At 42.1% G+C, this 27948-nt stretch overlaps 1 protein-coding gene across 1 annotated transcript; it reads right to left on the bottom strand.

The window, feature by feature from the left end:
- Nucleotides 1–1681: 1681 nt before the first annotated feature.
- Nucleotides 1682–27948, bottom strand: TBX19 (T-box transcription factor 19; the record flags this gene model as incomplete). The annotated part of the gene is made up of 8 exons (XM_082832890.1): nt 1682–1967; nt 4993–5128; nt 7386–7577; nt 15036–15097; nt 16305–16366; nt 18908–19042; nt 20424–20688; nt 27752–27948. 8 exons carry the CDS (start codon nt 27946–27948, stop codon nt 1682–1684), a joined length of 1335 nt encoding a protein of 444 aa, XP_082689016.1.

The following is a 27948-nucleotide window of genomic DNA, read 5'->3' on the forward strand; positions in this document are numbered from 1 at the left end:
CAGCTGAGCCATTGCCAGGCCCCGAGTGGACCCTCAGGCTCCCTCAGGGATGACCCAAGAAGGCCACCAGTCAGTGCAGCGTGATGTTGATGATGGGAGAACCGCCCATCACCCAGGTCTGGAAACCTCACTCCTGTGGCGATCAGCACGTGCAGTGGTGGATAGAAAAGGAAAAGGGAAACCAATGAAACCGTGATTCTGCTCACTGGCTACAGCGATGGCCTAGGCTGGGGCAGAGGTTGAAACTCTTATCTGATGAGGTTCCTGGAGTATTTATCATTCTCTTTCTCTATTCCAGGCAAGCTGTTTCCAATTTGGCTCTGAGGTCATTGTCTGGAGCACTTGTACAAAACACAGATTCCTGGACTCCAGCCCCAAAGATTCTGACCCAAGAGGTATGCAGTACGCCCAGGAATCTGTTTCTAACAGGTGTTCCAGGTGATGCCGGCACAGGGGATCCAAGGACCAGTGTTTGAGAATAACCGCTCTAGTCCACACCGACTCCTTATATCATCAATCACTGAGAATGGGCTGCATCTCATATGCAACACCAAGCATGACCCCGGGATCCCACTCTGACCTGCTGCCCTGTCTCGGGACACGTGTCTCTGAGCTCTGCCCCCTAGTGAGCTCCACAACTGTCCATTTAGCACACGCACTTCACGCGCACTCAACTCAACCAGTGTTTATTGGGCACCTACTATAGGCAAGGCACAGAACCAGACGCTGCTATGGGGAACACAGACAAGAAGGCTGGGCCTCACCCTCGAGGGGCTCACAGTCTAGTGGGAGAGAGACACACGCACGGGTACTAAAAATACAAGGCAGAATGAGGTGAGCTCTAGAACAGAGGCAGGGAGCCCAGCAGATCAGATGCTTGATGCAGTGGGTGGTGCTCTGGCCAGTCCCTGGGAGATGGGCAGGATTCGTACAGGTAGGATTGAACAGAGAAGGATATTTCAGGTACAGGAGTAGGTACAGAGCTGGGAGAGTACACTGAACGTTCAAAAGACAGGGGCAGAATGTATGCCTTGACTGAAATATAGGATGCTAAAGGGAAAACAGGTAGCTAAAGCTGGAAAAGTGGTTTGAGGGCAGATGGCAGAGGAGATCGACTTCAATCTGTAGGCAATGGTGAGCCATCGAAGGTTTCTAAGCCAGGGAGTGACATGATCTCATTTCCTCAATTCTCTACGCTGTAATATGTGATTAGCTCTGTTTTCGTTAACTTCACTCCATGGACTTACACCCTTCCTTGGTCTCTGTGGCCACACATACTTTCAGGGCAGCACAAAGCTCTAAAGCAGTGGCCTTAGGCTAAGTAAATATTGAGCTCACTTAACAGCCTTGCATCACGTCCACAGAACAAGAAGGACAGCCTTCTAGAACCACTTGACAGTAAGGGGCAGGGCACGAGGAAAATACTCAACGAACTTTTGTTGCCTAAGCTTAGCACGGATAAGTTGCAGAGAAAATGGGAGCGCAAAAAGAAAATGGTGGAGAGATGCAGGTGACAAAATTAGCATTATCCAAACTAAACCATCTCCCTGTAGGCTTCTGGTATAACCCCGTTCACTGGGTGGGGAGACTCTGCAGTCTGACTCACTGGGATTAGTAGGTGAGACTTCTAAGAGCTCTACACCTAGCAGGTTCTCTGCTGACAACTTTCCTAGGATCCTGCTTAACTCTCCAGTGAGGAGGGAGACTGGCGCCCACCCCCACCCGGGCTACCACAGCCTGAGAAGGGATGCGAGGTCACTGCTGTCCAGGTAGACACAGCGATGCTGGTCAGCGAGGGCTCCCCCAGAACCTCCACACCAGCCGAAGCAGGAGCCTGGGTGGAGAGGGGCGAAGTCACAGCTGGATTACCCAGGAGAAACGCTCCCGGGGAGCCGGCGTGCACCTCTGAGCCCGACCCGGAAGGGCCCCCGCCACCGTTACTGATGGTCCACAGGCACGGGTAGGGGCTGCAGAGAAACAGAGAGAGAGAGAGAGCAAGAGAAAATGCTTGTCGACACACCCAGGAAGGATTGCCACCTGAAAAGCACGCACGCAGTGCTGAGAGGGGCACAGGTCTAGGAAGAGGGCATCGGACCATGGCGTTATTTCTAGCTCGGACACACACTGGCCCAGTTTCTGCAGAGAAGCAGCAAGACGTAGTAGAATAAGCATAGGATTAGGTGTCCTGAGACCCGCATTTTGATGCTGGCCCTACCTCTAGCAAGTTGTTCAGTTCTGAACATGCATTTTATTTCTCTAGGCCTCACTTGCCACCTGCGTAAATGGACAGGGGAGTGAAAGAATGATATTTGGGCAGCATGATCTGTGAGTAAGATCCCTCACTGACCAAGAGAGGTGATGTGGCCTAATAGCCAGGACACATTGTTGTCAGAAAACCTAGGTTTGAACCCTCGCACTACCACTTATTAGCTCTGTGACTTTGATCAAATTATTTAATGTATAAGCCTCAGTTTCCTCATCCTCAAGATTTGGAGTGATAACTAGACATACCTTACAGATGTTGTTATGAGGATTAAATAAGGAAATGAGTATGTGATGTCTAACACATAGGACTCAGTAAATGATGGTTCTTATAATTAATTCTTCCATTCCAAGTTTCTACCTGTCAGCTCTGGCCCCTGGTAGAAAGGCTGCGGAGCTGTACCGCTATCTTGGATTTGTCTTATCCTATGTCACTGGTTCACAAACTTGACTGCACACGGGAATTACTTAGCGAATTAAAAAGAAAAAAAAAATACCGATGCCTGGGTTCTAGCCCCCGAGATTCTCATCTAATTAGTCTGGCATGCGGTATCAGAAGTTTTTAAAGCTTTTCTGTTCACTGTCATGTGCAGCCTATTTTGTACCTTCACATAGAACCTAGATGAAAATGACTACAGGTGACACAGGCAGAATAACCTCCGGTGCTTTAGTCCTCACCATGCTCTGACTTTTCAGAGTCCCCATTTTGCCTGATACTGTATTGCTTGATAATAGGCTCATTACCTAATGTCAGTACTGAACACATTTGCTTTTCTCTAGCAAAACCTTTATAGCATCAGCAATGGGTTAAACATGCCACTGATGAAGCCAGAGGTAGCAATGCCACCCTGCACTCTCTGCCGTATTTCAGTTACCGCAGACCTCACTGGACCGTATGAAACCTGCAGAAACCCAGGCTTTGGGGTTTTGGTGTTTTTGTTTTTGTTTTTTAGCCAGCTCAGCTTGCTAGGATTCTGACCCCAATTCCCCAGTTTCCAGAAGAGACTCTTCTACGATATCGGTCAGAGCCCCTTTCTGATGCTTCCTGGGCCGGTGGGAAAACCACGGGCTCTGAGTTACATTACTTACTGTATGACCTTCAGGCAGTTTTTTAATGCCTCTGAGCTTTAGTTTCTCCATCAGGAAAATAGGAATTTTAATAGCAGCCTTATGGATGTCTTTGAATCCTATAAATGACTTACATAAAGGATCTAGTACAAAACTTGGCACATGGTTGTTTAATATCTTCAAAGACACTCTTTCCCTCACTTTCTACACAGTCCCAGTCAGTGCATTTCCCTGAGGTCCTCCTGTCAAGCACTGTCCAATAGGCTAAACTTTTGAGTAGCCACATTTTAAAAAGAAAAAGAATGAAAAGAAAACAATGAACTTACTGTTAATAATATTTTATGTAACTGAGAATATTCAAAATGTTATTTCCACATGCATTCGGTATTAAAAAATTGTTGAGATTTTTATTCTTTGTTTTGTACTAAGTCTTCAAAATTCTGTGTGTTACACTTATAGCACATCTCAGTTCGGAACAGCTGCATTTCAAGGGTCCAGAGCCAGAGGCGGCTGGGGGCTGCTGCATTGAACAGTACAACACTAGACCCTCGGGGGCCCCAGCAACATTAACAACAAAATCAAGATCACAGTTTACAGCAACACCTGGAAGCTGGTTAAAAATGCAGAATCTCAGGCCTCAACCCAAACCTATTAATCAGACTGTACAGTTGAACAACATCCCAGGTGATTCTAAGGCACATTAAAGTGTGAGAAGCACTGCTGTGGATCAAAGTTCTACCTTCCCCAAACTTTTTCTAGACCTGCAAGTCATAAGTCATCTACCATCTGCCCCCTCCACCGCCAAAAATAAAGGATGGGGACATCTTTTAATTTTGAATCCCCTTTTGGACCTTCTCAAAATTCTGCATACTTACATTGAACATAACAGCTGACATGTATATACTGATAGAATGTTACTGCTTACAACGCATTATAATGCTTTTTCTAATTTGGGTGCTCACCATACCCTACAGGGTAGCTCACATTATTGCCATGTTACAGATAAGAGAGCTGAAGCTCAGTGAGGCTAAGAAAATTGCCCAAAGTCACAAAGTCAATAAGGAGTAAAACTGGGGCTCAAGCCCACATTTGTCAGACCCCAGGCCCCTTCCCTTTCCCCTCCACCACGCGGATTTCCAGTCAGAACTGAATGCAGGTCTCTGGTGTGAGAGGTATGCCATGGGTCCTACAAGCTGCACTCAGCCCTATTGCCCGGGTTGAGGCCCGGACACCCAAAATCTGTCCCCCTGTTAGAATGAACAGCTCGTAAGGATATGGACAATCAAGGGTCTTGAATTCTCAGTGTGTATTTACACGTTTCCCCTTCAGTTTCCCAATATTCGGTATCTATCTGCTACCACCACAGTTCACAGCATTTCTTCCTGGTTCGAGATAAATGATTCCAGCCCATAATATCTTTTCCCTTCTAAAAATAAAATACGGAAGCTACAAAGAAAAGAGTACATGACTGAGCACGTGCTTTCCCACCACCCTTCCTCCAGGGATGAAAGGTTGATCCTGTCGTTACTTCCACTTCCTAGTGGCTTAGAAGTCAGGACAATAGCTTAGACCAAGCCACCCCAGGAAGAAGAATGAACTCGAGTCCCCAGTGCTAAAGTCAACCCTCAAGGCCAATGAGCAAGTTGCTGGTGTTGGGCTTACCTAGGCCCTGGATTGATCGGTCCGCTGGTGTGAGGTACAGACAGGATGCTGGCGTGGGGTGTGGAGGGTAAGGAAGTCCAGCTGTCAGCTCCAGAGAAAACTTGCAGATTATTGCTGGGGCTTTCTATCAAATTCACTTTTGGGAAATAACAACAGTTCAATCGATGGAGCATGGAAAACATAAAGATGGTGACCAATGACATTATCCTAGGTCAAAATATAACCACGGCCTGTGCCACATGTGTCAACAGTTGTTCGTCCTTTCTGAAGGCCACAGAAAGGAACGTGGAGCTTAGGTTAATTCAGTGTCAGCCATATGTCACGTACCGCTCATCTCTTAATGTTCACAACAATGACTACTCATCGCCATTTTATAGATGAGGCTCAGATAGGTGGGAGGATTTGTCCTTTATGACACAGATCTAGCTCATGTCACCGCACTCACCTCCCCTTTAAAATGGGCCATGTCATCATCTCAAGACAAGCCTAAGGACCACCAGTGTCCCAGATGAGATTCTGAGGACCAGGACCTATCTTCTCAGCAACCCCAAGGAGATTTAAACATCTCAAGAATAGTGCCTTCTGTCTTTGAATCGCCATTTGCATAAATAGTGCCTATACAATAGAGAGGAAGAAGGAAAAGAAGGAGGGGAGGAAGGAGGGGAAAAAGGAAAGAGAGGAAGAGGATTCCATGTATATCTCTGGCCACGTCACTCCTTTTCATGATGTGGCCCTTGCAACTTCCTCAGCTTCAGCTCTTTCATCCACCACCTCGCCACCCCCTCCCTCTACACTCTTTTCCCAAACTATTCCCCAGACAACCTAGGTTCTCTCCTCCTTCTGTGTCTTTGCTCATACCACTCTCTCACCTGGAATGCCCTTCACCTCTGCCTGTGTCCCATGTCATCTCTCTTTCACCCCTGCCCACCCCCACCCCTGTCCTTTTCTATTTATTCTTCAAATCTCAACTTAAACGCTAAGCCGTCTGGGTAGATCTAGCTGCTCTTTTTCCTTCATTCCCATAGCACCTTGACTTGTGTGTTCTAAAGAATGTTTCTCAAACTTTAATGTGCATAGGAATCACCTGGGGATCTTGTTAAACTGAAGACTCTTTCAGAAGGAGAACCTGAGAGCCTGCATTTCTAACAAGTTCCCAGGAGATGCTGCAGGTCCGAGGACCACATTAGAGCTCTCACTACATTGTATTAGGATTAATTATTTATGTATTCGTGTAGCACTGAGCTCCTTCAGGGAAGAAATTAGACCTTAATCACCTTCCTAGCCCCACTGCCTAGAAGAGTGCTGGTGCATAGCATTTGCTCAGAAGATGTGTTTTGTGTGCTGACCATGGGAAAGAACCAGAAAGTAGATGAGAACCCTGCTCAGTTTCTGATACATTAACCTACATTTTCTCCCTTCCTGGCAGCAGCTATCCAGGCTGCCGAGAGTAGCAGGTGATGGGGCACAGGGACAGGTACCTGGTGACCAGCAAAGCCCTCTGCAGGTACAGAGCTCAGAGTGTCCCTGAGGCTGGAACTTTAACACTCTCCTCCATCTCCCATGCCATGAACTTTACTTATTTGTTTCATTTAGTCAGTCTCCCCATATGAGAATAGAATCTCTTTGAGAGGTAGGTATTAATTTATTTTGTTCATGGACAAAACCTGGCTCATAGTCAACCCTCAATAACTATTTGCTGCATGAATAACTGAATGAGAAATCAACCCTTGGTTTCATGTCTCCCTTCCTTCATACGAATCTAATAACCAGGCAAGATCTGGGCTTACACAAGGCCAAGGCAGACAAGGCAGCAGTCAATGAGGAAGAAACTACACAAACAACAGCATCAGCTTAAAAACTAATCAGACTGCAAAAATTATCAAGGTTGAATTTGCACGCCTCCAACTGAATCAGACCAAAGCAAGGATGTTGAGTCATCCACCTTCCCAGAGACCTTAATAGCTCTCCAGTACTGGGCCCAGTATTCCCTGGACTGAGCCATACACTGCAAATGTAGAAAAGAGCCATGTGAGGGCAATGAGCTGAGCGTCTCAGAGTCCCACGGCTTAACTTGGCTTTTAGAGATGCAGCCTGAAACTGCTCAGTACACGAGCGCCCTGGGAGGAGGACTTTCACAACCATTAGAAACTGGGTGTCTCCCTGTTTTTGTAATTATTTGAAGTAATTACAAAACACTAATAATGTTGTAACTATATAATCAACTATTAGTATATAAAATCAAAAATTAAAATACTAATACACAATAATTTTACATATATTAAATGAAAGGGATTCTATCTTCAGATATTTCCCCATTTCTAGCTGTTTATCCATTTCTCACCACCACCACCGACACCCACACCCCCAAGGGTTTAATTAGCAGAGTCACACACCTGAGGGAGAGTGGTTTCTGTGCATGTACGCAGAAGGGTATGGAGCCTGCCGGTGGTGTCCTCGGAGGCCAGAATAGTGTTCACAGCCATGGTGGGTGTGGGGAGCAGACAGAGGCAAAGGAGTAGCATACTGGTAATTGGCGTTTCCTGCTGTGCATACTCCATCCGGGTTGGAAAAGATCCAGCCTCCCACTAGAAGAGACAAGAGGAAGACACAGAGAATGGCTCTGAACTTCCACACCAAAATCAGGTTACCAGCCACTTTGCATAGTTATGTTTCTGTGTGAATGACACAATGTCTGTCCATGTGGAGTTACATACCACCACCCCCACTGCCACTCCCCTTCTATGTTAGCAGCAAAGTTGGCTTCTTTGGAAGTGGATGAAGAAGCAAAGTTGGCTTCTTTGGAAGTGGATGACAGGTCCTATCAAAGTTTGCAAAACCTCTTAAGAAATACTGTGGAATCACAGCTATATAAAATATTATTTGAATGTATAAGTCAATAGAATTGCAAAAGTTAAGTTGCTTCTGACTTAATTGGATTAAATTAAAAGTCAATCTAAGAAGGAGGTGTTAGATGTATATCCTACTCACTGGTCTACAGCTACCGAGTGTTTAATTTGGTTACCCAGAAAGAGTGAAAGCCTCTCTGTTTCTGCCCAGTGGGAAGGTATCTTTAGTTCTCACTCCAAGCATGAGGAGACATGATCCCTCCCATCACCACCCCACAAAGAGGATTCTGAAAGCAAAAAGAGAGCTAGGTAGACAACTTGACAAGAATCTTGTGACACATTTTGGAAAACTGCAAAATATTTCACAGAAATGTGTTTGTGAATGACCATCTCAATTGATGCAGAAAAAGCATATGACAAAAGTTAACACCCTATCGTAATAAAAACACTCAACAAACATAGAATACAAGGAAATTGCCTCAACATAATAAAGGCCATATGGGACAAGCCCACAGCTAACATCATACTCAATGGTAAAAAACTGAAAGTTTTTCTCTAAGATCATGAACAGGACAAGAATATCCACTCTCACCACTTCCATTCAACATAGTACTGGAGCAAACTGGAAAAAAGGAAAAGAAAGAAAGAAAAAGCATCCAAATTGGAAAGGAAGAATAAAATTATCTCTGTTCACAGATGACACAATCTTATATGTAGAAAACCCTAAATATTTCACACACAAAAAAAAACTTTTGGAACTAACAAACAAATTCAGCAAAGTCGCAGGATACAAAATCAACACACAAAAATAAGTTGCATTTCTACACACTAACCATGAACGATCTGAAAAGTAAACTAAGAAAACAATTCCATTTAGAATAGCATTGAAAAGAGGAAAGTACTTCGGAATAAACTCTACCAAGGAGGCAAAAGACTTGTACACTGAAAACGACTAAACATTGATGAAAGAAATTAAAGAAGATACAAATAAGTGGAAAGACATCCTATGTTCATGGATTGGAGGACTTAATATTATTAAAATGTTCATACTACCCAAAGCAATCTTTATCAAAATCCCAATGGCATTTTTGTCAGAAACGTAAAGCAATACTAAAATTCATAGAGACTCTCAAAGAATCCCAAATAGCCAAAACCATCCTGAGAAATAAGAAAAAAGCTAGAGGCCTCACACTTCCTGATTTCAAAACACATTACGAAGCTACAATACTCTAAATAGTATGGTACTGGCATAAAGACATATAGACCAATGGAAGAATAGAGAGCCTAGAAATAAACCCTGCTTATATGGTCAAATAATTTTCAACAAGGGTGCCAAGATTACATGATGGGGAAAGGATAGTCTCTTCAGCAAATGGTGTTGGGAAAACCGGATATCCACATGCAAAAGAAAGAAGTTTAACTCTTATATTACACCATATAAAAAATTTAACTTAACTTAAAACAAATAAATAAAAAAATGTAAGACCTATAAAACTTCTAGAAGAAAACACAGGAGAAAACTTCATGAAATTGGATTTGGCAATGATATCTTGGATATGACACCAAAACACAGACAACAAAAGCAAAAATAGACAAACTATGTCAAACTTTAAAACTTCTGCACAGCAAAAGAAGTAAAGAACAGAGTGAAAAGGAAATCTACCGAATGGAAGAAAATATTGGCAAACTATATATCTGATAAGGGATTAATGTCTAGAATATATAAAGAACTCCTACAACTCAACAATAAAAACAACAACAAAACTCCAATTAAAAATGAGAAAAGGACTCGAATAGACATTTCTCCAAAGATATACAAATGACCAATAAGTATATGAAAAGATGTTCAACATCACTATTCATCAGCGAAATGCAAATCAAAACTAGATATCACATCATACTATTAAGATGGCCATTATCCAAAAACAAAAAAAACAAAATAGGAAACAACAAGTGTTGGTGAGAATGTGCAGAAATTAGAACCCTTGTGAACTGTTGGTGGGAATGCAGAATGGTGCAGCTGTCATGGAAAACACTATGAAGTTTCCTTAAAAAATTAAACACAGAAGTACTGCATGATCCACCAATCCCATTTCTGGGTATATATCCAAGAGAATTAAAGACATTTGCAAACCTGTGTTCACTGCAGCATTATTCACAGTAGCCAAGAGGTAGAAGTAATCTAAATGACCAACAACAGGTTATTGGATAAGCAAATTTGGTATATACATGCAAGTAAATATTATTTCAGCCTTAAAAAAGAAGGAAATCCTGTCATATGATACAACATGGATGAGCCTTGAGGGACATTAGGCTAAGCAAAAGAAGCCAGTCACAAAAAAACAAATATTGCATGATTCCTCTTACACTAGGTATCTAAAGGATATGCAAATAGAGATAGAAAGTAGAACAGTGGTAGCCAGGGGCTTTGTGGAGCGGGAGATGTGAAGAGATGTAGTTTGGTGAATATATGTAGTTTCAGTCATGCAGGAATGGGGGCGGGGGGTGGGCAGGTGGTTCTGGGAATCTGTTGCACTAAAATGTGCCTGTGGTTAACAATATTATACTGTACATGTGGAAATTGTTGTGAGGGTGCATTTTATGTCATGGTTTTTTGCCACAATAAAAAAAATTTAGTGAACATTCTGAATAGAAGGCTCTACTTAAAGTGAATTCATGGGAAAAGATTGAGACTTAGTAATACAGGCCCTGGAACAAGAAGCACATACTTTCACCAACTAGCTCTCAACTGAGGGGCCCACAGATAAGGATTCAGACACACCAGAGATGTTCCTTAAGAATATTGACTAGGGATTGTCACCAGGGCTTCAGTAATATGGAAATGGAACTTTTATTAAAAACCATTTGCTTAATACTTTTTAAGTATAAGTAAGCAAATTGTACAGAATTCATATTACAAAATGTATGTCAGTCATTCTCAACAAATCCTTTTGTTATCTTCATTTTCTCATATTTGTATAGACACGTGGCCCAAGGGATCCCTACCTGAACAATAGATCAAGATTGAGATGTCCAGTGAGCAAAGCTAGGCAAGTGGTCCCACAGAACTGGACTTTTGTCCATGTAGTTTGCCGCATATAAGGTATATACCTTAAGAAGCTTACTAAGAAGACTGCAACATATGAACTTTGAAAAGGTATGGTTCCACATGTGATACTATCCTATACAAAAATGCTTTTTATTCCAGGTCACTTAAAAAGTGCTTTTTCTATGGATAAATTTCTAGAAATGTACAATCTCCCAAGACTGAATCAGGAAGAAATAGAAAATATGAACAAATTGATTACCAGTAATGAAATTGAATCAGTAATCAAAAAACTCCCAACAAACAAAAGTCTAGGACCAGACCACTTTACAGTTTAATTCTACCAAATATTTTAAAAAGTTAACACCTATCCTTCTCAACTATCCCAAAAGCTGAAGAGGAAGGAATGCTTCTGAACTCATTCTATGAGTCCAGCATCACCCTGATACCAAAACCAGACAAAAGCACCACAAACAAGAAAATTACAAAACAAAACAAAAAGGAAAAAACAACAAAAAAGAAAATTACAGGCCAATATCTCTGATGAACATAGATGTAAAAATACTCCAAAAAATTAGCAAACTAAATTCAACAGTATATAAAAAGGATTATATATCATGATCAAGTAGGATTTATCCCAGAGATGCAAGGATGGTTTGATATCTATAAATCAATGAATGTGATACACATTAATAAACTGAAAAATAAAAATCATATGATCATCTGCATAGAGGTAAAAAAAAAGCTTTTGACAAAATATAACATCCATTTATGATAATAACTTTTAACAAAGTGGGCATAGTGGGAACATACCTCAACATATTAAGACCATATATTGACAAGCCCACAGCTAACATCATACTCAATGATGAAAAGCTGAAAGCATTTTCTCTAAGATCAGGAACAAGACAAGTGTGCCCACCCTTGCCACTTTTATTCACCATATTATTAGAAGTCCACAGCCACAGCAATCAGACCAGAAAAAGAAATAAAAGGAATCCAAATTTGAAAGGAAGAAGTAAAACTGTCACTGTTTGCAGATGATACTATATAATGAAAATTCTAAAGACACCACCAAAAAATTACTAGAACTAATAAATGAATTCAGTACAGTTGCCGGATACAAAAATAACATACTGAAATCTGTTATTTCTATACACTAACAATGAACTATCAGAAAGAGAAATAAAGAAAACAATCCCATTTATAATTGTATCAAAAAGAATAAAATATCTAGGAATAAATCTAACCAAGGAGGTAAAAGACCTGTACTTGGAAAATTGTAAGACACTGATGAAAGATAGTGAAGACAACACAAACAAATGGAAAGACACACCATGTTCATGGATTGAAGTAATTAATATTGTTAAAATGACCATGCAACCCAAGGCAATCTACAGATTCAGTGCAATCCCTGTCAAAATACCAAAGATAATTTTCACAGAACTAAAACAAATAATTCTAAAATTTTTATGGAAACACAAAAGACCTTGAATAGCCAAAGCAATCTTGAGAAAGAAGAACAAAGCTGGAGGTATCATGCTCCCTGATTTCAAACTAAACTGCAAAGCTACAATGATCAAAACAGTATGGCACTGGCACAAAAACAGACACATACATCAATGAAACAGAATAGAGAGCCCAGAAATAAACCTACACTTACATGATCAATTAATCTATGACAAAAGAGGCAAGAATATACAATGGGGAAAAGATAGCCTTTTCAAAAAGTGGTGCTGGGAAAACTAGGCAGCTACATGAAAAAGAATCAAACTGGACTACTTTCTCATATCATATACAAAAATAAACTCAAAATGGATTAAAGACTTAAATGGAAGGCCTGAAAGCATAAAATTCATAGGAAAAAACATAGGCAGTAAACTCTTTTGACATTGGTCTTAGCAATATATATATATATATATTATATATATATATATATATATATATATATATATAGGATCTGTCTTCTCAGGAAATGGAAACAAAAGCAAAAATAAACAAATGAGACTACATCAAGCTAAAAAGCTTTTGCACAGAGAAAAAACAAAAAGGCCACCTACTGAATGAGAGAAGATATTTGCATATTATATATCTGGTTAATATCCAAAATATACAAAGAACTCATATAACTAATCATCAAAAAAGCAAACAAGCCAACTGAAAAATTGGAAGAGGAACTGAAGAGACATTTTTCCAAAGCAGACCTACAGATGGGCAACAGACACATGAAAAGATGCTCAACATCATTAATTATCAGATTAATGCAAATCAAAACCACAATGAGATATTAGCTCACACCTGTCAGAATGGCTATTTTCAAAATAATAATAAGCGTTTGTGAGGATGTGGAGAAAATGGAACCCTTGTGAGTGGTTGGCAGGAATGTAAGCTGGTATAGCCACTATGGAAAACAGTATGGAGTTTCCTCAAGAAATTAAAAATAGGGACTTCCCTGGTGGTCCAGTGGTTAAGAATCCACCCTCCAATGCAGGGGACGTGGGTTCAATCCCTGGTTGGGGAACTAAGATCCCACATGCCGCAGGGCAACTAAGCTCATGCACCACAACTGCTGAGCCCGCGCACCCTAGAGCCTGCACGTCACAGCTAGAGAGAAGCCCGTGTGCCACAATGAAAGATCCTGCATGCTGCAGCGAAGATCCTGCGTACCACAACTAAGACCTGACACAGCCAAATAAATAATTTTTTTAAAAAATTAAGTTAAAAAAATTAAAAATAGAACTACTGTACAATCCAGCAATTCCACTTCTCAGTATTTTTCCAAAGAAAACAAAAACACTAATTGGAAAAGATATATGTACCCTTATGTTCATTGCAGCATTCTTTACAATAGCTAAGATATGGAAGCAACTTAAGTGACCATCAAGAGATGAATGAATAAAGAAGAGATACAGATATAGATATATCTAGAACTATCTATATCTATAGATAGATAGATAGATAGAGATATAATGAAATATTACTCAGCCATAACAAAGAATGAAATCTTGCAACAACATGGAAGGACCTACAGGGTATTATGCTAAGTGAAATAAGTCAGATTAAAAAAGTTAAATACCATATGATTTCACTTACACATGGAATCTAAAAAACAAAATAAATGAGCAAACATAACAAAGCAGAACGGACTCATAGATACAGAGAACAAACAGGTGGTTACCAGAGAAGAGGGGGGTGGGGAGGAAATAAATAGGTGAGGGAGATTAAGAGGTACAAACTTCCAGTCACAAATGAGTCATAAGGATGAAATGTACAGCATAGGGAATATAGTCAATAATACTGTAATAATTTTCTATGGTGACAGATGGTGACTAGACAAAAAAAAAAAAAGACTCCTGAGAAAAGTTTTTTTAAATGCTTTTCTGAGAGCTGCTTCTCTTCATGGGGCTATACTGCCACTTCTGCAATGAAAAATGCACTGAGGTTTAGGGGAAGGAGAGAGTGAGGAATACCATAGCTGGAAAACTGCAGAAGGAATCCTAGCAAGCCACTATCATCTAAATTAAAGAGTATCTCAGACACTGATGCCACTGACTGTGTGTTACTGTTGCAGGTTTAGAGGACCTGCTCCACCATGGGACCTTTCTGATCTGAGACATGGAGAGAGTGGCACCCTGTCAGGAACATCCAACCTACCTGCAGAATCCCAGGTATATTACTCCACTAATACTGCAGCTTTCCAGTCAACAAATGCAGAAGCTTCCTCATATGCAAAGCGATAGCCTTCCTGAGGCATTGCAACAGTGACCAACTCAAAAACTAGCAAGCACTAAGAACAAGGGAAATCCAAAACAGAGAGGCGAGAGCGGAGTGTAAGGGTAGGAGGTACACCCAGAATGCATTTTTATGAGCTCTTTAGTCTCACTGACACTAAAACGAGAATCTAAGAAATTTACTATTTCCATTCTTCTCTCCTGCCTAGGATTTGAGTAAGCCCCCCATGAGCACTGGTTCTCTCTGGGAATTCTTGCAAGGGAATATACTTGTCTTGAGTGGAAGAAATAACCTGTTGGGTCTTGATAGAAGATTTGGGACAAGCCTGAAGCAGTCATGACAGGTAAAAAGTCTGAGTGCGGTGGAGATGCTCCTTGTGTAGCCCCAGGCCTCTCCCACCCAGTGTTCACCCAACTCACAGTGAGAATAGGCCACATGCTGGCTCTCAGATATAGCTTCCGGAACGTCTTTGAGGTGGTTCCTGAAAGAGCAATGAGAGTGCACCATGGCTGTCCAGCTTATTATACAAGACTCGTATCAAGTACACCCAAGATTCTCTTTGGAGAGCAATACATTTCTTGGAATAAGAAAATCAAACACCTTTTTTTCCCTCAAAGTTATTATCTTTCCCACAATATCCTTCTCCTACTTTACCTACTTGTGCAATTGCTATTTGAATTGCAATTTTATAGTCACTCCAGTTTACCTTATTTACACCTATCCCTATTCAGCTTGATCTTACTGATTTGTGATCAGTGCTCCTGCTGACAAAATTCAAGCAACAATAACAATAGCTAAGATTTGCATAGGACTTCAGGGCACAATCACATCTGTGATATGCTAGATCCACCAATGATCCTGTGAGAGAGTATGACTATGCCCATTTCGCAGATTTAAAAAATGGGTCCCAGAAAAGTAAACTGACTTATGCAAGCCAGGAAATGGCAAAGCCAGGACTCAAAGCTACGATCTCTCACTCAAAGTCCTACTTTTTTTTTTTTATTATACTACTTTTCTTATCTGAAAAAGTTATTTCTTCTACATCGTCAAAATTAAATCAAGTATTGACAGCACAGACCCCTGTGACACATCACTGTAAATATCTGTCTATTAATCTAGAGCCTTTAAGATGACAAGGAAAAATTAGACAGTTATAGGAGTTAGTGTAAAGATTTGAAACAGACAATAAAATCTGAACACTTCAAAGGAAATCATTCACACCCCCAAAAGTCTCTGACTTCTCTTCTCTCAGACCTGAAAGACATGAGCCTCTCACCTTTACGGATATCTCATATGAATTACTCACCTTTCCTAGGTGAAATCTAGTTTTTTTAAAAAAAAAACTTATTGAAATCATATTATTCAGATAATTGTAGGAAAGACAGAGTGAATTATTAAAAATTTAAATCACTTATTTTTTTTAATGGGATTGTACTACTTTTAAGAATCTGTAGTAAAACAGGGCTAATGAAACATGGCCAGTTCCGGGATCTCCTGGACCCATATTGTAAGGGACAGGTAATTATGAGTTTGTTCTATTTTGCTGATCTTGTTGGACATTGAATTGAATATTAAAAACATGCTTCTATCAAAGGTAATGCAAGTGCTACTAGTTAGTTCCTTTTAAGATGATTATAAATTTCACATTTACAGAAATCATAAGATTTCACTGAAATTTCTCTACTCACCTTTCCTTAGCATCCAAGAAGGCTTTGGCAAAAGGGTTGTACTTGATTTTGAGAGCTGTTATCTTGTGTTTACAAAGACAAGAAGTGTTAGTGAAAGTAGAACATGCATGGGCAGACAGAACCCTTTATCTTCACCTGTGAATTTCTGTAAGATCAGAATAATTCTCCTTTCTCTTTTTTTCTCCCTCTCCATGTCTCTTTGCTTACTTCTGCACGAAATCACTATTGCACTGTCCAACAAGAAACGTTTTATCGTCACATGTGGTAAAAATGCCAAATATAGTATAAAGCAAAGAAAGGACAAAGCATTAGACAGGCACAAGCCTTATGTGCCAAGCCCAGCATTCATTCCGTTACTCATTCATTCTTTTCAACAACAATTGAACACCTACCATCTGTCAGTTAGCTTTCCAGTCACTGAGACACAGAGGAGAGTTATACAGGTGAGAACCTGCCTCCAGAGTCTTGAGTACAGACTAGTAGCAACTCCCTAACTCTTAAATAATCACTTACCCTTTGGGCCATGTTAACACAAAAAACAAACTATCACTTCCAACCACTGTCACTCTCTATCCCCCCTGGCCTTAGCCTGCTTCATTTTTCTTCAGAGCCATCTGACCAAATATATATATATATGTTTGGTTTTCATCTCTCCCCACTGGGATTTAAGTGCCTTGAGGACAGTGCAGTATTACCAGCATGTAGTAATACTCAGCAAATATTTGCTGAATAAAGGAAGATTTTGGCTCCCTTATCCACCCCTGTGGCCACTCTCCTCTCAGGGTGCATCTACATCAAATTGGCAGGGATACGTCATCAGGAGACGGAGGCTCTGAGGTTAGATTTTCCTGAGCTTGATTCCCCTGAGGCATGTTCAAGACCAGAATTACAGCATCAGGCTGGTAGCTTGCTGGAGGTGTGGCCTTAGCCCTGCTTGTAGTTCAGAGGGAACTGTCCAGCCCATGTCTAGGAAAAGCTTCTGAGCACTTACCCAGAGGGCAACCAGACGACAGGTTCCACCAGCCACGCACTAAGAGAGCAGGCAGCATGTAAGTGGATAAGGGGCATTGCCCGGAGGCCAGAGGAGGCCAGGATGGGGTCCCCAACTCCTCCCTACTTTCCAAAATTGCAAAAGCCCACCCTCCCCTCATAGACCCAGACTCCATCCTACAGAGAGTAGCAGAGGGAGGAGGGCAATCTGATGAACAAAGTGGTTCAGCCTATAAAAACTGAACAGTACTTGAGGGCCTATTTAAATTATCAGGTATTTAGTTAATTTCTCTTCCCACTGACCTGCTGGAGGGGCTCAGCTAAGAGGCCAGATTACCTATAGAAGAGAAATTACATTTCCCTGCACGTCTGTAGCGTGAGTTAAATCTGCAACTAATTTCACCTGTAGGCACTAAGGCAGCAGTTTCCAAACCTGGATGATTATCAGAATCCTTTAAGGGGACTCTTAAAACTACAGATTCTGGGCACCGTCACTGGAGATTCTGACTCAGTTGGCTGGGTGGGATGCCAAAAATCTTCTAAAGCTTCCCAAGAGGGCTTCCCTGGTGGCGCAGTGGTTGGGAGTCCGCCTGCCGATGCAGGGGACACGGGTTCGTGCCCCGGTCCGGGAGGATCCCACATGCCGCGGAGCGGCTGGGCCCGTGAGCCACGGCCGCTGAGCCTGCGCGTCTGGAGCCTGTGCTCCACAACGGGAGAGGCCACGGCAGTGAGAGGCCCGCGTACCGCCAAAAACCAACAAAAAAAAAATGTTTAGGGGTGGAGGAGGGATAGATTGGGAGTTTGGGGTTAGATGCAAACTATTACATATAGAATGGATAAACAACAAGGTCCTACTGTAGAGCACAGGGAACTATGTTCAATATGCTGAGATAAACCATAATGGAAAAGAATATAAAAAAGAATGTATATGTATAACTGAATCACTTTGCTGTAGAGCAGAAATTAACAACATTGTAAATCAACTATACTCCAGTAAAACAAATTTTTAAGTTTAATCAGAAAGAATCCAACCCATCAGGTGTCCTGGTGACCAGCAGGCCTGGAAACTCCTAAAGTATGTGGATGGACCAAATAATCCTGCTCCCACAGAGTTCACGGAGACCAGATTCTGGCTACTCTGCTCTAACCACCAGAGGGGCTCAAGTTAAGCAGGAAAAGACCTACATGTGCTCCAAAAAAGCTAACAAGTGGGACAGATAGCATCACACAACCCCGAAGAAGATGCGCGATTGGATCAATTCCCACAGATTTGCTTTAAAATAGGAGAGACACGCAGCTCTTTGTAGGCCAAGGGCCCGGAAACAAAGACTTCTGAGTTTCTGCTAATTGTATTACAATGCACAGCTGTGCCTTATTGGCACCAGGAAAAGAAGCACTGGCGGGCCTTTGGCAAACGAGGAGGAGGGTGTGGAAAGCGACTACTGCACTGTTTAACTTCATTTTTGCTGAGTGTATCTGAGTCCTGGAAAACCTACCTTTCGTCCATGCTTGGTCATGGCAATAAAAGCACCACCACCCAGTCCTACCACATTCTCCCAGGTGACATCTACACACACACACACACACACACACACACACACACACACACTCACCTCCTCGTTCTGATAGGCAGTCACAGCTATGAACTGGGTTTCAGGGAAGGAGCAGTTCATCACCATTCGATGGGCACCTCCAACACGCACTATGTGAACCTGGGGTTCATATTTATGCAGAGAATTCAACATTATCTGTGGAGGTGGAAGGAGAGAGAGGACATGCAAAGCCTGGGGCAGCACAAGTGACAGATGACCCAGCGCCTTTGGTTAGTCGCAAGCTCAGCACCCACCTCCGTGAAGGCTACACACATCGAATCCCCGGTCGCCCGAGCTGCCTCCACCTCTCTGAGAAATTACTGAGGGGACATTTTTTAGAAGCTCTCAGGGAGCATAACTTTGGAGATGCTCATAGCAGGGTGAGGGGTGGGTTGCCAGGGAAGAGCTGGTCTAAAGAGTGTCCAGTGTTCTGCCAAAATCCTGGCTTCCTTTTTTTTCTCTCCCATTTTCAGCACAATGATGTGGATTTTGTTCTGTTAAAACATACTGTTTTTCTTCCTATAAAGAATCCTAATATCTCAAAATCCTGACACGGGCTGCATTACCTAAAGTATAATGACAGCTGACATCTGCCGGCTACATAAAATCCACTCTTGGTGATTCAAACCAGAGGTTTATTGAAAATCTCATGTTGTGAAATCTAGGGGGGGAATAATAGTTTACTTTGCAATTTCCTCTTTTAATAAATAACTGGAACCTTCTGAATATTGCAAAGACTTAGGTGGATGACTTCCGCTCTTAAAACAAGAACCCCTATGTCCCAGCTAGGTAAGCGCAGAGATCAGAGAAGGGGTGAAAACTCTGAGGGCTAAGAGGCTGACCAAAGGGAAATCTGGGGGAATGAGACCTCTTCCTCCCAGCTGTGTCTCTAATCCCCCAAAACAGTCTACATTTTATAAAGCAAATAACAACCTTGCACAGTACCCTAGTGTTCACAATCCTACCAGAGGAAACAAAAGAATAAAAAGCCTCAAAATCTTGTTTACTCTAATTGGAGACCTTAAATAAAACCTTCCTTATTTAAGGTTTGTTTGGATATTTTTTTCTGAAAACCCAAAGCTGATTCAATATTCTATTGATAATTATCACAATACCCAAGTGGAGGGAGCAATTATTTCATTTCGAAGCAGCTTTTTATTAAGGTAGTTGTCTCTTGCCAACATGCCACTTATACCAAAAAGAGGGGAGAGGGAATAACAAAACCCTGGTACCCACAAACATCTCCCTCCTCCCCAGCTGGGTAAAAAGCACCACACACAAGACAAAACTCTGAAAGGCCCCCCGATGATGATTAAGTAAACTACTGCGCTCTCTCACTCTCTCTTAACATCAGGAAGTCCATTAAAAACTGAAAGCACCAATTAAGAGCTGTTTATTCCTGTTCACATTTGGACTCCGGGGAATAATTGGCTTCCGTGAGAGAAGAGGTCGATGAGGACCCCCTAATTGCCTAAATGCACCCTTGAAATTTCTTGATTGGTGTAGTGGGGTTAGGGTGGCCGGGCAACAGTCGTACCTGCCCACCTCCGTTGAGCTTGTTGGTCAGCTTCACTTTGCTGAAGGAGATGGGCGCCTTCATCCAGTGGGCCCCGAAGTTGGGGGAGTCCGGGTGGATGTAGACACAGCTGTGGCTGGAGACCTCTGGCTTGCCCGCGGGCACCCATTCCCCATTGACGTACTTCCAGCGGTGACTGTCCGTTGGGACAAAGTCCAGCAAGAGTGAGTACATGGCATTGGGGTCCAGCCCCGTGACGCTAATCTTTAGGACCGGGAACATCCGTCTAAAAGAAAAGGCAGAAATTGAGCCACAGGAAGGATGTTAGAGTGTTAGGGACATCTCCCTGCTTGTCCAGCCCTCTCTCCACTCAGAGGAGACCTTGCATTTTCTGTCCCAGGGGTGCAGAAAATGCCCCGGGGGAGGCCAAACAAAGAGGGGCCAGGCCAGCGGCCCCAAGTCCAGCTAAGCCTCTTTTTACCAATGTATTTTATATTGGGATTTTACTTTTAAATGTTGTGCTCCACTTTCAAGTCTGAAAACCACTGATCTAGTCATTTGGCTAGAATGAAGTACCTCCTGAAGCTTAAGGTATATAGTCAGAGGCCAGGTTCTCACAGAGCTTTCTCCAGAGGTTTCCTCCCAGCCTACGTCAGATTCTCATGCTACTGACACAAAGCAGCCCTTCTCCATCTCACAAAGAACACCAGTTCTGAATAATAGTAATAGTGTTATAGGGAAAACATGGTTTTTTGAAAGTGAGTGAAGGGAACACTTGACTATACATCAATTCAGACCACTTCCTTTCGTGCAGGACTTGTCAGAGGCTTTAATGTGCACCGTGAACCTTTGGAAAGGAGGTTCGGGGTTGTGCACACTCTGCACTTATGTACCAGTGCTACCTTCTCACCTATCACCTTGCGGGAATTTGCATTCAAGAAATACACTTTGAGACATGCTGATCTGGATTTGCTGGTCCCTTCTCCCACCCTCTAGGGCAACACCAGCAAGCTTACTCTCACAAATATTTGGAGAAGCTATCTCACCTGGCTTCTGATTCTCTTTAGTTGCCTTTCCCTTCACCAAAGTTTCTAAATTGCTCCAATCTCCTCAAAAGACCTAGTTTCCAGACAGACCCTCACCACCTCACAATTGCCCCAGAGGCTGTCTTATTTGTCAATACGTCTTTTAAAATCTGAATCCCCAAGTTGAGAAGCTAACAATCTAGGGTCTAGACGTGTGCTACTCAGAGTGGTCCATGGATCAGCGGCATCAGTATCAGCTGGAAATTTATCAGAAATGCAGAACCTCAAGCAGCACTCCAGACCTACTCAGTCAGGATCTGTGCTTTTGCAAAATCCCCAGGTGAGTCGTTGGAACATTAGAGCTTAAAAGGTACTGGTCTAGGGAATCTTTAGCTTTTAAGACAATAACTAAGGAGATATCCAAGGGAATAAGGGGGAGTCACTCTGAGGATTTGTGCTTCTGGTGAGGCTGGGAGGAGAATGAAAAGGGGGAAACTGGAATGTGTCCCCTGCTAAGAGAAGGGGTTGCCAGGAGCGGAAGTGTTAAAAGCAGAAAGGCCAGGAACTGGAGGGTCACAAAGAGCACCTCCTGTGTCCAGAGGTTCCTGGTTTTGAGGTGAGGTACAATGGGAATTGATACATATGTTAAGCGAAGAAACTGACCGACAGATGACAAAGGATGGATCTAGAGATGGACTCGACCCATCCAGGCTTCTCAGTCTCCTGAGTTCAAATTACATGGGCTCCCTGAGCTCTCTGGACAGAAAGGATTTTTTTCCCTCTGGTTCGCCCACCTCATCAATACTTCCTTTCCGACTCCTTTGCTGGATCCTCTTCCAGCTTAGTCCTCCAGTTGTGGATGCGTAATGGGGATCTGTTTTCAGCACCCCCTCTTTTCTAAATGTCCTACCTTAGAGACCACTTCTAATCTCATGGCGGAATACAAAGAGCCTGGAGGATTTCATACCAACCAAGTTTCATACCTCTGGTATGGTGCTTAGCAAGCATTAATAGATAGTACCTTTGAGTACTAGAGGGTGGGTGACTGAGATAATGAAATTGAAGCTTGGTGAGTTTAAGTAAACTAGCTTAAGTCCATATATTCAGGAAGGGTGGGAGTTGAAACCAAACAAACTGAACCAGAACCTACCCTTGAAATCATTCTTCACACTCACTAGGATGGCTATAATAAAAAAGATGAACAACAGCAAACACAGGTAAGGATGTGGAGAAATTGGAACCCTCATACATTGCTGGTGGGAATAGAAAATGGTCCAGCCACTTTGGAAAAAAGTCTTGCAGTTTCCTCTGTTAAAATACAGAGCTGTCATATGACCCAGCAATTCCATTCCTAGGTGTATATGCAAGAGAAATGAAAACATACACCCATAAAAACTCGTATACAGACAGTCATAGCAGCATTATTCATTACAGTCAAAAAATGGAAACAACACACGTGTCCATTGATGAGTGAATAAATAAAACGAGGTATATTTATACAATGAAATGTAGTTTGTCAATAAAAATGCTATAACATGGATGAACCCTGAAGACATTATGCTATACTTTAAATCGGTGAATTGTATGGTATGTAAATTATCACAATAAAGCTGTTAACAAAAGAAAAGTAAAGAAGTAAAGGAGCCATGGTGTCCTGGCTCTTAGAAGGACACATCCAAAACGTGGTAGAACCATTTGTTGCTTTATTCTCTAGTACTTCATTTGCCAAGGATTTTACGATTTTTATTTTTTATCACAACACAAATGAACTAAGAGATGCTATATATTTTTATCTCCATTATGCCAATGAGGAGTAAATATAAGTCAGTCAACCAGCCAAAAGTCTTGTAACTGGCAATGGAACTCACCCTGTCTCTAAGCCAAGTTCAGTTCCTCCTGCCTCCCCCCTGCCTCTTTCTCTGGCCTCACAAGTACCGGGATGTGTTATCTATTTACTTACGGGTAGCACTCATGACCAGGCTATGCTGTGAGGGATATACTGCATTTCTTATCAATTTGATCTTTTTTCCCTTTTCTTCCCAAGGTGTGGCTAACCACAGAGATGGCCAAGAGTCTTTGAGAAGCTAAGAAATATGTAAATCAGACCCGATATCAGAGAGAGAGAGAAGCAAATGTGGCAGGGCATATAAGCACTCCTCAAAACCAGGCTTGAGGAACCACACATGCTTAGGCTTGGCCAGTGAACTCTGTGTTGATTTGCTGTGAGGCTAGTTTTTCAGTTTTCATTTCTCTAACAGAGGATCTTGAGAGCCAGCACTGCTGGAGAAGGCTCTGAGGAGTGAGGTCTGTGGGAAGGAAGAAAGAGGGCAGAGGGCTTCCCTGGTGGCGCAGTGGTTGAGAGTCCGCCTGCCGATGCAGGGGACACAGGTTCGTGCCCCGGTCCGGGAAGATCCCACATGCCGCGGAGCGGCTGGGCCCGTGAGCCATGGCTGCTGAGCCTGTGCGTCCGGAGCCTGTGCTCCACAACGGGAGAGGCCACAACAGTGAGAGGCCCGCGTACCGCAGAAAAAAAAAAAAAAAGAAAGAGGGCAGAGATAAAGCAGATTTTCTAGGTGGGAAAAAACAGCAGAGATGGTTAAAGGCAAAATTCAGGAAGTTTCACTTGTAAACTCCTTCCTCCATTTCCCCACAGAACTATAATAATCCTGAAACACTCATCAGAGCTTTTGGAGTGCGCGTGCTTGTGTACCCATAGGACATGGATGTTGAGGCGTATAGGAAGAGCAGCAAGAAACCAAAGTAGCCTGGTTAGAGGCAGATCACACAAATACATATGATCCTCATCAACTGCAATTGTAAACTTCAGAGACAAATATCCATGGACTACAGGGACATGGAAAGTTACTTCCTGATGTGCAACCTTGGTTTTCTCTCCTCTTGCAACTCCATCCCCGGAAACTATGAACATCAGCTCACTGCACCAACATCACTTAATCACTGGCAGGTTCAACTTAATGATCCTAACACTTATTTTATGGTAACAAATGGATACACCAATGACATCAGAAATCCTTCCAATTTCTTAAAATCTCCTCAAGGCATATTTAATCCAAATGAAATTAAATTATTTAACTGCATGGAAATACACATGAAATATAGTTGTTTCCCCTAAGGTGAAGATGTTACCGTAGAGAAAACAAAAGGTGCAAGAGATTTCACTTCCTTGCCACTGAAAGCTGAAATAAATTTTTTTCTGCAACCTAAAATATAAGTTCCTAGCTTAAAAGATGGAGATAAAAGGAAGTACTTACAAGCTGGATGCACTAGTGGTGATTCAAATGAGCTCCAGGGGAGTATTATAATTGTTATTGTTGGTTCTGAAAGACTATTGAATATGAATAAATATTTTAAATAAAAAAGAAGGGAAGAAAAAAGAAAGAGGAACGGGAAAAGAAATAGTAAAACGGGGGCGGAGGGGGGGAGGGACAGGAGTGGGAGGAATGAAGAACCATCATAATCCCAGTTTCTGGGGATAATTCAATGATTTTCAGGGAAAATCTCTGTTTACTACTTCTGATCAATGTCAGAAGCAAGCCTCCTATTTATACACATAAATAAGTCTCCGTTTGAAAATGACTCTTAATTCATCAGCCCGTCCTATGCTGGGGTTTTTTTGGGTTTTTTTTTTGCGGTACGTGGGCCTCTCACTGTTGTGGCCTCTCCCGTTGCGGAGCACAGGCTCCGGACGCGCAGGCTCAGCGGCCATGGCTCACGGGCCCAGCCGCTCCGCGGCATAGTGGGATCTTCCCGGACCGGGGCACGAACCCGTGTCCCCTGCATCGGCAGGCGGACTCTCAACCACTGCGCCACCAGAGAAGCCCCTATGCTGTTTTAAAACTTGCTATTACACAGAACAATTACACTCAAGTGTGCAAGAGCTATCTGATTACCCTCACTGAAGCTTTAGAAAAGTCAGAAAGTCAACTGCCTGCAGGGGCAGGCGAGTAACGCGAATGAAAAGGGCGAGGACTGGGTGTTAACAACCAGGAATGTTTTTCTCCCCAAAGAAGGGCCACAAATCCATCTACCTCAGGCTCAGGAGTTTGTGTGAAAGGCAGGGATGCTGCATCTAGAGTAGACATCATTCTACAGCCAGAGGAAAATGGGTAAAATGGAGAGATACAGGAATAGATGGTGAGGAGAAAAAAAGTGGGGGGGGGGGGTAGGAGATGAAGATGAGAGTAAAGAAAACAACAAAACAAGAAAGATGTGTCTATATCCAGAGCAGGAAAGTGTTGTTAACAATTTATTCTGAGAAGCTAAGAGATTGAGAGTAATTCCAAACCACGCTCATTCATTATCAACCACATCAGTTTCCTAGAGATTTGTCTTCCCTTCTTTATCTGAAGTACAAAGGGAACTTTCTATCTCCTGGCAAAATCTTGACGCTAAGGGGTTCAGAAACCCTAAGAAAAGATTCAGTTCACTAAGGAGGTGAAACGTTGCCAGGACCTCCACAGAAAATAAGAATAACCATGTTGACCATAATTAGACTCTTTCTACAAAGAATAAGTTTCACATAGTTAATGACTTTAAACATGTGAAGACTTTTCAGTTTTAGATATGAAGAAAAAATTATATAGGCGCAAAAAGGCAAGAGAAAGCTCTTCTGAACTTATAAAAGTACATACCAATGTGACATATTATTAAATTGAATTTTATAATGGTTTTAGAAACTTTTATTTATTCCTCATTGAAACAGATTAACTATATATTTTTCTTGACGGTTGTACTTATTTTACTTCCATATATGGCTGCTTTGACAGCCAAACAGATAGTATGAGGCTAAGTATTAGTGTAACTACAAAGAATAATGAACAGAAAGTTCTACCCGTCATCAGACATCATAAAATTTTTACCATTGTGTCATCACTCATCTTTGAAAGGGAAGAAAGTAAATCCAATTAGGAATTGGGGATGATTCTTTGAAATTAAAAACACGTTTTCTGTTTCTTTCTACCAAAAATAATGTGTCAATACAGATCAAGAGTAGGAACAGGTGTAATTATAATTACAAATATTAAAAATAATAAATCCCATATATGAAATAAATATGGGACCCATTTAGAGAGCGAAAACAGAAGCATCAAGCAAGGTTGATATTCCTGCTACTATTAATAATCACAATTTATTGAAACGCCCTTATTTCTGGAACACGTTTTACTTACCAAGCACTTTAATGTCACACAACAACACTCAAGTTCATAATTTTCCCGGATAGATGGGAATGGTTCATTCTCTATACCGTGCATTTTATGCAGCAATGGAAAACTGAGACATCAGGAAAGGAAGCATTTTTCACAAGGACAAAAGCCTGCCCGAAGTTCAACTACCTTGGACTTTTCTGTCATTGGAGAACAGAATTTCTCTCAAGGGTCACAATCAAAGTTCTGCTGAAACTAACCATATTGAAAATGCCTTTCGACGTTTTGTACTTTTGTGACCATGTGAACAGAAAGATCAGTGTCAACTGAATGTTGGGACCTGTTTGGCCAAGCTGGGAGCACTGAGATTTTCTTTCTAAATATTTTTATCTCCTCTACTAAATAGAAGCTCCTAATATTACCTAGACGTCACTTGGCAGGGCTAGATTTAATAGAACCCAAGAAATGCCAACAGAGATCCATTTCAGTTAATCCCTAATTTGTTGCAATGAAAAAAAAAAGGAAGGCATCTTCTCTTTTCTCAGGTCAGTATATTACGGTTTCATTAACTATTACTGCAACAACTCTCACATCGTCATAAACACACACAATCTCAAATGAACACTCACCACAAACACACAGGAAGAAGCAGATGCAGGGATAGGCAGTGAGATTAAATTTGCCTTTTTGCCTCTGAATCTTCAACTAGTCAGAAATGTCTGGCAAGTTCGCTACACTTCAGAGGAAACCATCCAGCTTCCAAATAAAGTTGCCTATTACCTTATCTGAACAGAGTTGGGGCTCAAAGAATAATAATCTGCTCCAGGATATACAGTCAGTCAAAAATTAACATTATTTTCTGACATTTGAGTGCATTTCCCAAACCCATGGGACATGCCCCCCTTTATAATAATTTCCCAGAATTTCTTCATTTAAAATGCACGCAGGACAGGTGGCTTCACCCTCCACTTCTCTGATGATCTCAGAGAAATTAATTAAGTTGGCTGGGGGACAGCCGTGGGAGACTGTCCTTCTCGGGAGCATGTTTAATCAGACCCCGCTGCCTCTGAGTTAAGAGCGGCAGCCTCTGCGATACTCAAGGGGCTTCGCTTCCCTTGCCAAGCCCCGCCAGCCCAAGCAGGGCCGTGGATAAACTCACCTGCCGTTCTTGGTCACGATCATTTCATTAGTGACTTCCTTGAACCTCTGCCAGAGAGGGGCATCCTCCAGGATGATCTGAAGTTGCTTCTCCGTAGGGTCGCCTTTTTCCCTCCCTGCCTGAAGCTCACTTTCCACCACATTGAGCAGGCGAGAGACGGTACCATCGCTGGTCTTCTGTGTGCCCAGCTCACTCAT

Source organism: Leucopleurus acutus (genome assembly GCF_964270905.1).
Source record: "Leucopleurus acutus genome assembly, chromosome: 2".
NCBI lineage: Eukaryota > Metazoa > Chordata > Mammalia > Artiodactyla > Delphinidae > Leucopleurus > Leucopleurus acutus.